The sequence below is a fragment of the Hevea brasiliensis genome, chromosome 5 (genome assembly GCF_030052815.1).
Source record: "Hevea brasiliensis isolate MT/VB/25A 57/8 chromosome 5, ASM3005281v1, whole genome shotgun sequence".
Lineage (NCBI taxonomy): Eukaryota > Viridiplantae > Streptophyta > Magnoliopsida > Malpighiales > Euphorbiaceae > Hevea > Hevea brasiliensis.
In genome coordinates this window covers 1,764,341-1,776,475 of record NC_079497.1, presented here as the reverse complement: position 1 = coordinate 1,776,475, position 12,135 = coordinate 1,764,341, and the positions used below count along the sequence as shown (strand labels likewise).

At 34.1% G+C, this 12,135-nt stretch overlaps 1 protein-coding gene across 1 annotated transcript; it reads right to left on the bottom strand.

Annotated features, from left to right (window-relative positions):
* Nucleotides 1–7,839: 7,839 nt before the first annotated feature.
* LOC110667635 (phosphatidylinositol 4-kinase gamma 8) lies at nucleotides 7,840–10,804 on the bottom strand. The gene is made up of 4 exons (XM_021828543.2): nucleotides 10,671–10,804; nucleotides 10,420–10,462; nucleotides 10,207–10,320; nucleotides 7,840–10,010 (listed from the first exon to the last, which is right to left on the bottom strand). The coding sequence occupies exon 4, from the start codon at nucleotides 9,925–9,927 to the stop codon at nucleotides 8,173–8,175; it is 1,755 nt and encodes a 584-aa protein (XP_021684235.2). The 5' UTR covers nucleotides 9,928–10,010; nucleotides 10,207–10,320; nucleotides 10,420–10,462; nucleotides 10,671–10,804; the 3' UTR covers nucleotides 7,840–8,172.
* Nucleotides 10,805–12,135: the final 1,331 nt, after the last annotated feature.

The window sequence follows — 12,135 nt, the reverse complement described above, 5'->3', positions numbered from 1 at the left end:
GTTGGCTCACTTTTCGGTGAGGCGGACTTGAGGGACAGAGTTAGAGTTTCCCAAAGACGAGACCAACAATTGATGAAGATCATAGAAAGAGTACAAAGAAGGTGAAGGTGGTGAGTTTGGATTTGCCAATGATGGTGCCCTAGTACAAGGTTCTAGGATATGTGTGCCCGATGTAGACAACCTCGGGAATGAAGTCATGCGAGAGGCACACTACACAGCATGATGTCCACCTGTGTTCCACCAAGATGTACCATGATGTGAAAGATAACTATTGGTGGAATGGCATGAAGAGAGACATAGGACTTTGTGTCCAAGTGCTTGACTTGTCGAAGGTGAAGTTTGAACACGAGAGACCGTCAGTGAAGCTGCAAGAGCTCCCTATCCCGAATGGAAGTGGGAAATGATCACTATGGATTTTGTGGATGGGTTGCCTCGTACCACGCGAGGATATGATTCGATATGGATAATTGTAGACCGCTTGACCAAATCACTCACTTCTTACCTCAGAAGACTACATACTCAGGGCACAAGATGCCCGCTCTACATTCGAGAAATAGTCGATTGCATGGAGTTCTAGCTTCCATAATATCCGATAGAGGGCCGATTCACTTCTGGTTTTGGAGAAAGTTGCAGGAGGCACTTGGCACACGATTGAACTTGATCTGACTTTCCACCCTCGATGCATCGGACAAATTGAAAGGACAATCCAAACATCGAAGACATGCTTCGCATGAGTGTCTTGGATTTTGGAGGTCAATGGGATGAGCAACTAGCTTTGGTGGAGTTTGCCTACAACAACGATTACCATTCCAAAGATAGGATGGCACCCTATGAGGCACTATATGGAAGAAAGTGTAGGTCTCCTGTGTTGGACAGAAATGGGGAAGCGAAGGTGCATGATGTAGACCTAGTGCAAGACACTTGAGGTAGTTCCTTTAATCGAGGAACGATCAAAACATTTTCGAGGCGTAAGAGTTATGCACTGCAGGCGAAGGGATGTGGAGTTTGCGGTGGCGACTATGTATTTACGAAGGTTTCTCCAATGAAGGAGTCATGAGATTTGGAAAGAAGGGAAAGTTGAAACCTCGGTATATTTGACCTTTTGAGGTTACGGATAGAGTTGGAGCGATTGCCTCACCGGTTGGAGCTACCACCCAACCTTTCTCACGTTCATCCCGTGTTTCACATCTCCATGCTCAGGAAATACATTCCCGATCCTTCTCATGTACTGCAGCCGGATGTGATAGAGCTAAAAGAGAACTTGACATTTGAGGAGCAACCTGTAGCCATAGTGGACTACCAAGTAAGACAGCTAAGATCCAAACAGATCCCTATGGTTAAGGTTTTGTGGAGGAGCCAGTCAGTGGAAGAGTGCACCTGGGAGTCAGAACGGGACATGCGTAGCAAGTACCCCTATCTGTTCAATGTATAATCATGTGCTTTATTCTGCCTTGTGTAAAATTCGAGGACGAATTTTCTGTAAGGGAGGAAGAATGTAACACCCCAAAATTTTAAATTTTATGAGCATTTTTGGTATTTTAATTTTATTTAAATTTTAGAAAATTTTTTGAGATTTTTCGGATTTTAAAAATCGGGTTCGATTTTCCGAAAATATAAACTTTGATGATTTTTAAAAATTAATTTAAAGACCACGTGACAAAACTAAAAATATATTTGGAGTCTATGTATTTTTCTCGAGTTTTGAAATTTTTTCAAATTTTGGACCTCGTTTTTGGTCCCGAGAGTAAAATTCAAAATTTTGTATTCGAATCGAGCCGGACGGATCGGACCGGTCGAATCGACCGGACCCTTTTCCTTCTTCCCTTTTCTTCTTCCATGTGTCGTTCCCTCTCCTTTTCTCTCTTTTCTCTCTCCTCCTCGCTACCGATCCGCCACCAATTGACCGGGTCTTGTGTCTAAAATCATCTACCCGGCGAGAGCTTTCCATAGACACCAAGAACGCCGAAATCCATCGAGCGGTTTGTCCAATTTTTGCTCGGGAAGTTTTTAGCCCATTTCGACTTTTGGGTTAGATTTATCGAAAATCGTGAATCCCACGAGAAAACCGAGGCTACCAGCACGCTCCACTAGTCGAGAGCTTCGCAACGACATAAATTTCGAATTTTTCCGACACCGTTTTTCGGTGGGTCCCACGGAACTTCGCAGTGTTTTTTCGAGCATTTAATGAGCTTAGAAATTTCTGAAAAATTTATGTACTAACCCCCATGTTATGGGCTTCGTGTAGGTATCCTCGATTCGCGGAAATTCGACAGTTGACCGGGTCTGCAAATTTCGGGCCAGATAGACCCGTTACCAGAAAAGTCTCCGAATTGGACCGAGGTTTTGGCTACCCCCCCATTGTCAGATGTCCCGAGTGCGTCCCCGAAGTCGGAATCGGCAAAGGTAAACCCGAACCTTGTTTTTTCGTAATTTTCTAGTGCTTAAATAGGATTAAAAATCCATAAAATATTCGTGGTAGCTTAGAAAATTGCGATTCTTTTTGCAATAGCTTAGTAATATTGCTAAGGACCGCGGGGCAAAGTTTTATAATTTTTAGAGCTTGTTTGGGCAGTTTTTGCAAAAATGATCAATAATAAGGACTAAATTGAAATTTTGCGTATTGTGATGGATGACTGATTTGATGGGCCCAGGAGGGGCTGTGTGATATGATTGAGCTGTGGATATATGGATTGTGAATATAGAAGTGTGTTTTGAGCCATTTTGCAGGTTGGGTAGGTCCTAGGTATAGGGGAGACTCTGCCGGATTTTCGGCACGACTTAGGACGTATTGGTCTTTTTCTTTGTTTGTATTGAGTCAAATTTATTAAATGATTGTAATAAAATTGTCATGTTATAAGGTACAGCCTTCTTCCTCCGCACAGCCGCCTCAGTGACCATCGTCAAGTCTGTGAGTAGAATATTAATTTTAATTGTAATTTCGATATTATTATATGTTCAAGCATGCCCATGCATCACTTATATGCATATATTTATGTAGTTAAACTCTAGGCACGATTTATGTTGCATTCATAACTGTTGATGTGCCATGGATGTTGTTGTGGTAATTTGGAGCAGTGTGCGTGCGTTGGCGTGCGTGTGATGTGGTGTGGACTATGGATAGGACGGGGTAGTCACGGCTTGAGTAATTCGCTGGGACCCGATCCTTCGAGGGTAGTCACGGCTTGAGTAATTCAGGGACCTCGATTTGGTTATTAAGTGGAAGTCCGAGCTTGAGTAATTAGCCGCACCAGTTGGATTTAAGAGAGTCGTATAGGGATCGGCTCCCATATGTTATGATTGATACTACAGAGTGTGTGAGAGCTCCAAATTACCTTTTTGATGTTATGATGTGAACATGTTGTTGATGTTGCATTTCACTCTACAGGGTGCATTAGTTTTAGATAGTTATAGGGATTATGGTTAAAATTGATATTTTACTCTCGAGTCGAACGCTCACTGTTCAAAAATTATTACAGGCCACAGGAGGATATTTTTTGAGGTTAACCTGCTTTCTCCCTCACAGGTCAATTATTACTATTTGTATAAACTTGTTAAATCTTAGAATTTCCGCATGTGTTAGAAATGTTTATTTGATTTGGGTCTGTAAACTAAATTATTATTTTGGGACCTGTAAACTTAATATGCTATGCATGTTTGATGGATTGGATGAGGGAGCTGAGCTCCCATTTATTTTTATGTTGATGAGTATGTGGAGGGTGAGCTGAGCTCCCCAAATGACTATATATTGTGTTTACAGGTCGGGTGAGTCAAAAACTCCCCGTTGGAAAGTCCATTTTTATGGCCGGACTCTGTTCGTTTGTTTTCTTGAAATTGGGCCCAAATGGGCCTTAGAATTGGGTAAATGAACAGTTAGGCTTACTACGGGCCTCGGGGGCTTTAGGCTGGCCTAGGTCCTAGTGCCGGTCCGGCCCATAGGTTGGGTCGTGACATAATTAAAATTTATTACTTTATTATAACATATGAAAAATATTTTTATTGTAATTTAAAACAAAAATTTATAAAATATTAATTAAAATCAGAAAATCAATTTTTTTTAAAAAAATGCCATTTCTATGTTTTGAAAAAAATTGTTGATTTTCATAAAAAAATTAATTAAAAAATAGTTTATAACTTTAAAAAAAAAATTATCAATACCAATTGAAACTCAAAGTGTGTTATGATTTTTTTTCTTCTAAAGCCTTTATTTACCTAATTATTAAAATTTATTAATTTATTATAATATATAAAATATATTTTTTACTGTAATATAAAATAAAATTTTGTAAAAAATAATTCATTAAAATGAGAAAATCATTTTTTTTAAGATAATAACCTCCATATTTAAAAAAAATCAATTTTTATAAAAAGAATTAACTAAAAAAATATGAGTTGATAATTTTAAAAAGAAAAATTATCAATACCAATTGAAACTCAAAGAGTTTTAATTTCATTTTTTATAATTTTTTTTTCTAAGGTCATTTCTTACTTAATCATTAAAATCTATTACTTTATTATAATAAATGAAATATATAAATAATAAGACATATATTAACAAATAAAACAATATATTATTATAAAATGAATTTTACATTATGCACACCACATTCTTCATAGACAGAACTGTACTGGATATCAATTAAAAGAATCAAAGTGAAAATTGATTTTATAATAGTTGATTATAATGAAATCATATGAGACTTATTACAATCAAAGATTATGATGAATGCACAATATGATTTTTTTCGAAAATTAAACCTTGACTGAAGCTAATTTACAATAGGTGTGTTTGTGTAAATTTCACTTAAATCCCTTTAAAATTGTGATATTACATATTCAATCCAAAGGTGAATATGGTTTGATGAAGATTTTTATTAAATCAAATTTTTGATAGCAATTAATAGTTAATATTTTTTTATTTTTATTGATTCAGTTTATTGGTTGAAAAAAAATTCTTTTATTAAGGAGTTAAATTGAATTCATATTAATTAAGTTAAATATTGATTAGCACACGTTGTATTTTATTTTATTTTATTTATAAACTCTCAAACTAAATAACTAGAGAATTTTGTTTGCTGCTCTTTGTTGTGCGATTGCCATTTGCAAAGTGGGGAATCATTCTTTAATTACATGAACAAATCAATGCCTCGTACAATCTTCTTATAATGCCATGATGAACAGCCGCCCAAAGAAAGTCTCTTTCTTACACACTCACAGCCCATCCACTTCCCCCTTTTAACCACAAAAGAAAAGAAATAGCAAAGATGAACACTGCAAAAACACAAATACCCTCCAAAAATCAAGATTCCGGCCAAGACCCACCAAAGCTCGTGACTTCCACCGAAGAGAAAACCAAGAACGAAAACGAAGCCAACCCAGAAGAAGACACAATCAGAGAATCCAAAAGGAGAAAAATCTGCCCAACAGCACTGGAGAAAATCGAACAAGTCTCATCATCAAATCAAAATTTCTCCTTCACTTTCGACACCAAATTAAATGGAACTGCTACCCAATTCACCCCCAAATTCGGATCTTTCAATCTGGAGAACATGGCGTCGACCCAAGAGAAGGAAAATGGGTGTCTCGGGAGCATTTTAAAGGACCAAGAGATTGAGTGATTAATTTCTAGAATTTTGCTGTGGATCTTCCTTCTATGTATTGTTTGATTAGTGGATGGAATTAATCTAATATTTATCTTCTTTAAGCGATCAATCAAGTGCAAAAACTAGCTTTCTTTTTCTTCTCTTCCTCCAGCTTTGCTTGCACACCTAGTGGCAGTGGGCGTTTGTTGGGTTCCATCCACGTGCACGTGCGGGTGCGGCCTTCAATTATTTGGGTTATTTATTTATTTTTTTAATATTTAAATTCTGTTTTTCCTTCTTCCGAAATTAACCTCAAAAGTATTGCTGATAAATTGTGACTTTAATTGAGTGAAGTTTGGTCCAAACTTCAAAGCAGCGAAAAGGGTATAAGTTTGTTTTCATGTCAAAATAAATTTAATAATTTTTAAATTAAACATTTATTATAAAATTCACATACATTTTAATTGATATAAGACTCATTTTTTTTATAATATATAAAATAAAAAGTAACATGTAATTTCAAACATTTTATATCAAAAATTGTGATCCATTTTGTAACAAGTCAATACATAGTGATTTGCATCATTGATAATTAATTGCCAAATCTTTAATTGCATTAATAATTTATTTAAATTATTACTAGAGTTTAGATAATATTAAAAACTAAATATATTTTAATTATAAAAAATTATGCGATTTATTTTTTAATAATTAATAATTTCAAATCAATTTTTAAATAATAAAATTGATTAATTTTATTATTTTAGATCATAATTATCAAAAAAAATTTAATAAAATGTAAAATATTAAAAAACTTTAGATAAAAGATTTTTAATAAAGTTTAGATAATAATTAATAAAACAAAATATTTAAAGTGGGTCCATAATAAAATTTATCTATAGTTTTTTTAATTAATTTAAAGTTTAAATAAAATTAATAAATAATTAAGTAATGATTTATTAATTTTTGAGATTTTTTTTCATAAAATTTATGATAACAAATGATAAAAATATTAAATAATAAAAATATATTTAAAGTGGATTTCCAATAAAATTTATCTAAAATTTTTATCAATCTAAAATTTTGATAAATAATAAAATTAATAAAATTTTTATCATTTGCCTATATGAGATTGGATACATGATTTGTAAATGTGAACTCAACTCAACTCAACTCAACTCAACTCAACTAAGCTTTTATCTCAAAAATTTGGGGTCGGCTATATGGATTCGCTTTTTTCACTCTAAACGATTTTGGGTTAAATCCTCAGAAACGTGTAATGCTTCTAAGTCATGCTGTACTACTCTCCTCCAAGTCAATTTAGGTCTACCCCTTTTTTTCTTTCTATCCTCTAGCCTAATGTGCTCTACTTGTCTAACTGGAGCCTCCGTATGTCTACGCTTCACATGACCAAACCACCTCAATCTCCCTTCTCTCAACTTATCTTCAATTGGCACCACTCCTACCTTTTCTCTAATACTTTCATTACGGACTTTATCTAGTCTAGTATGACCACTCATCCACCTTAACATTCTCATCTCTGCAACTCTTATCTTAGATGCATAAGACTCTTTCAGTGCCCAACACTCACTACCATATAGCATAGCTATGGTAATATTTTCCTTTTAATTTATTGGGAATCTTACGATCACATAAAACTCCCGTGGCACGTCTCCACTTCAACCATCCGGCTTTAATCCTATGACTAACATCCTCCTCACATCCCCCATCTACTTGAAGGACTGAGCCTAGATATTTAAAGTGATTACTTTGGGACAGTGCCACCCCATTCAAACTAACTCCTTCCCTATCACCAGTTTGGCCTTCACTGAACTTGCAATGCATGTATTCTGTCTTCTTTCTACTTAACTTAAAACCCTTTGACTCTAGAGTACTTCTCCAAAGTTCTAGCTTCCTATTGACTCCTTCTCGTGTCTCATCTATCAGAACAATATCATCCGCAAACATCATGCACCAAGGAATACTCTCTTGTATATGTTTCGTCAGTTCATCTAAAACTAATGTAAAAAGGTAAGGGCTTATGGCTGATCCTTGGTGTAATCCAATTGAGATCGGAAAATCTCTTGTGTCCCCTCCCACTGTGCGCACAATAGTAGTTGCTCCTTCATACATATCTTTCAATACTTGTAAATGTGAGTGAGGGAAAAATAAAATTGGTCAAGGCTTTAGAAAGCATGTTCAAAAGACCATAACAAATCCCAGTGTGTGTGAAAATATGGTACTAATAAGGGCAATATAATGAATAATGAAATTAATTACACATATAAATAATAGTATTTACAAATTTGATCATTTGTTTCTTACAAAATCATGTGCATGAAAATTGAATGTATAATAAAATGATAATAGGAAGAAAAAGAAATGAAATGAGGCAAAAAAAAAAAAAATAGTAGAGTGAGAAATGAAATGGAAAGGATGGCAGCCTGCCTTATCCCTTTTCCTTCCTAAGTATCATCTGTAATATATTACCAAGTTGATATGGACAGTATACAAATTACTCCAAATTAGCTAGGTTCAAGCAAGTACCTGTTTCTCATTTGGGTTGTGTTGATTTCTTGTGAACATTCATAACTCAGAACTTGCAAGAAGTTCCCAACCTTTGCTTTGTGCCCATGCCCTTTGTGCCTTGAAAAACCTCAGGCAAAAGCTCCTCAAAGCACTCCAAGAACAATTCCCATTGATCTCCACTCATGTCTCCAAGAGAAATGCCTTCAATTTCACAGTTATAATTTTGTACAGAGTAACTGATGCTCTTTGTCAAACCCCTAACTATGATGCTATCCCCGCCATCATTATCACTATTTTCTTTCATAATGTGTGTGTTCTCACGATGAGTATCATCATCATCATCATCATCATCATCATCTTCGTAGTCGTTTTGCTTACATACTGGAGATAATGCTGCTGAATCTTGCAGCTTAGGCATTGATCTTATGGATGAAAACCTTGGATTTTTTGACAAGTTAGCCATCTTAGGTGGAAATTGTAAGAGTTGATGGACATCCAAAACCTCACTCAAAGCATTTTCACTTTCATCATCAAATTGAAATATAGCAGCCTCTTCTTTTTCTTCTATACTTTGCTCATTATTCTGATCATCACCATTATAAATGTCATCACCAATGGATTTATTAACCAAACTTGCCTTTATTTTTGCACAAAGACTCTCTAGCACACTTAAATTTTCCTCTCCACCACGGAACTCACGAGTCATCATTTCACCTATATCAGCAAGGCAAAGCCCAGCAGAAACAGCTTGCTTTAAGAAAATAGTGCAAAGGATAAGAACTCGGATAGATGATTCCCCTAGAGAAGGAAGCTCAGACCTTAACAGCTCTGCATCTTTAAAAGGATCAAGATTGTATATGTAGTCAAATTCAGACTCTGAAAAGGGAATCGAGGCTTGAGGCCAATGTAGCCATTCAAAATAAGGATCATCAAGCCATTCAGGTAGGCAAAGTCCATGGTCTATCGGCACAAGCTCAACTACCCCAATTGCATAATTTCCACGGTGATCATTCTTCTTGACTAGCATATTTCCAGAGTGTCTATCAAGATTTAGGAGCCTAACATCAAAAATTCCAATTCGATGAACTGAAGCAACTGAGAAGTCTGAAGGGCCTAATTCCCCTGCGTCAAAATCGTGATCTACAAAATGTTGGAGTGAGGCAATCTTATATGGTGGAGCTGATGTGGTGGTTGCATCAGCACCATTATTTATATGGAATCCAACATGAGTTATTTTGACCAAGGCTGTTGGAGGAACACCAGCAAAGCCATCATGATCAAGAAGATAAGCAGCTAATTCACGAATTCCAGTTCCACCAATTTGAATTGAACGTTTCATTCCAGGTTGACCTAGCATCAATCCACCAAAACCTTTTGGATTGTTAAAGGCTAAAGGTTCTTCATCAATTGGCTTTATGACGGCAATATTATCACCACTCTTGTCGCGTATGAAGTAAGCGCCACCTAGTCCACTTGCGACTGGCATTGGACCAATACCAGAGGCTATAGCTATTGCAACCTCAACAACAAGGGCACGCACTCTAGGTGCTCCATGGCCGCCAACAATTTCGACTCTTGGGTTGGCATCAAGCTCGTCTTCCAATCTTGTGGCTAGGGAGAAGCACGGAGTAGAGAAGCTTCGGTGAATATTAGCAACTTCAAATGCTTGTTTTAAGGAGTTGGTAAGATTGGTTTGGCTAATTTCAACAATGTTGTTATCAAAGTGAGTAAAGGATTGGAGTCTGCATCTCTTAGGTCGATTAAACGGTCCAAATCCATGATGTTGATCAATGGCCACCGCCATTTTTAAGAATTTCATACAGAATGGTAGTAGCGCATGCCAAAGGCCCTTCTTCTCACAGGATCGGTTTAGTATTCCACGGGAGATTAGCCATCACATTTCTGCATATAGATACACAAGGCATAAATTCAAAATCAATGACCAACAACACCATGCATTCCTCTAGCAAGCCCATTGAGTTAAAATCAATTCCAAATTGCACGCTCAGGGCATCATGCATATGCATATCTTTACAAGAATAAACTAGGAAAGAAAAGGTGACAGCAAAAAATAAGCAGCAAAAAATGACTTGCTTACCCAAAATTGGCATTCATATGGCAAATGTCCAGCATTGGATTCATTTCTTTTAACTCAAGCACAACCCACAAAATTTAATCCCACATATACCATTTCTTTTATATCCATGATCACCTGAAAATCATTCACCCATAATAATAAATATCAAAATTTGTATAAAAAAATAAAAAAAAAAAAGTGAAAATCATCAAGACTATAAACTAGATAAATCACCTATTAATCCCTCGCTCCTCCGCACGTAAATCGTCACAATTTTCTGCAAATCAATAACAAAAGAATGCCAATAAATTTAAACGGGAAACAAATTAAAATTATGTCATTTGACCTCTTTTCATTAATTTTTTTTTTCATCAAATAACCAAATAAAATGAGAAAAAGAAGCATTATAGCTTTTGATTTGGTTCCTTGTTCATTCATTTTCTGGCAGTAAGCAAGCAAAATTAAGAGATAAGGCATAGAAATACCCTGAACGCTGATGAAGGCATTCAGGGAAGACGACAAGCAACAGAAGCGCGAGAGAACCAAATCATCCGTCACCGGAAAATTTCCTAAAGACCTCTGCGGCCCTCACACCCTTTCTATTTGTAACCACTCGTTGAACCCTTCCGTCTTATATTTTTATAATTTCCAATCATATTATGCCACGTTGGCATTGCATTTGAGGATGCTTTTTATTAATTGGGTATTTTCTATATTTGGAGTTTTTTTTTTACTATGAAAAGCAAAGGTTTTGGCTTTAAAATGTATAATTGGTTTATTTTTATTTTCTTATTATATAAAAAATAAATATTTATTTAATAATAATAATAATAATAATAATAATAATAATTCATTAACTCTTATTTAAAATGTAAAATTTTATGAGAATTTAATTTTATTAATTTATTTTTTTTATTAATTTTTATATTTAAAATAAAAGAATTTAATATTTTTTAATTTAAAAAATTTTTATTTAAAAAAAATAAAATTCGTGATTTTTTTTTTTATAAATGATTTGCTTCAAATAAATTCTTAGAAAGCAATAGAATTTCATTTAGTTCAAAAAATTTTTATTTAGACTTTTTGGAATGATTTCAATTTGGATCCTTTAAATTATTATAATATAAACTCTAAATAATACAAATTATTTCAATTTAATAAGACTTTATCTATTTTTTATTTTTTTTTTAATTTCTTGATGAAATATTATAATGAAGTGTCCAGAGCAAGCTTTCACCAATATAATTAAATTGGGTTATTAATAAAAAGTTCAATTCATTTATGGAAATTTTCCCTTAAATATCCAGAATTAAATGAATAAAAAAAAATATTAAGAGCAATATTCCATTATAAGTATTTAAAATCTGTTAAAATAGTTATTAAGAAAAATATTTTCTAAAATATATTAGAGGGTTAATTTAAATTAAAATATTAAATTTAATTATAAAACTTTAAAATAATTAAATAATTTTTATTAAATATTTAAAATAATACTTTTCAAAAAGTAATTTTTTAGCCTTTCAATTATTGAAAGAATTTTAAATTTTAACTTTCAATTATTTTGCATGCCAACTATATACTAATTGAAAAAAAAAAGAATTAAATTGTTTATTGCCCAACTTTGTAAAGATCCAATTAAATTAAATTAAAATTAAAAAAATAAATTAACCTTGATTATAAAATTTCAGCAAAAGCAATTAAAGAGTCACCATGGTTCACTTCAGAACTAGAATTAGTCCAATCTGGAATCAAAACTAATCAAGACTGATTTTAAATAGACCTAGAACCAGATAATTCAGTTCAATTCAAAACCAAATTTAAAAAAAAAAATGAAAAAATTTCATCCATTAGATTTATCAAAACCGGAATTAAAGGGATCCTGCAGTTCCAATTCCGGTCCCTTGATCCGTAACCAATCCGGCCAGTAGCCACCTCTATACACACACACAC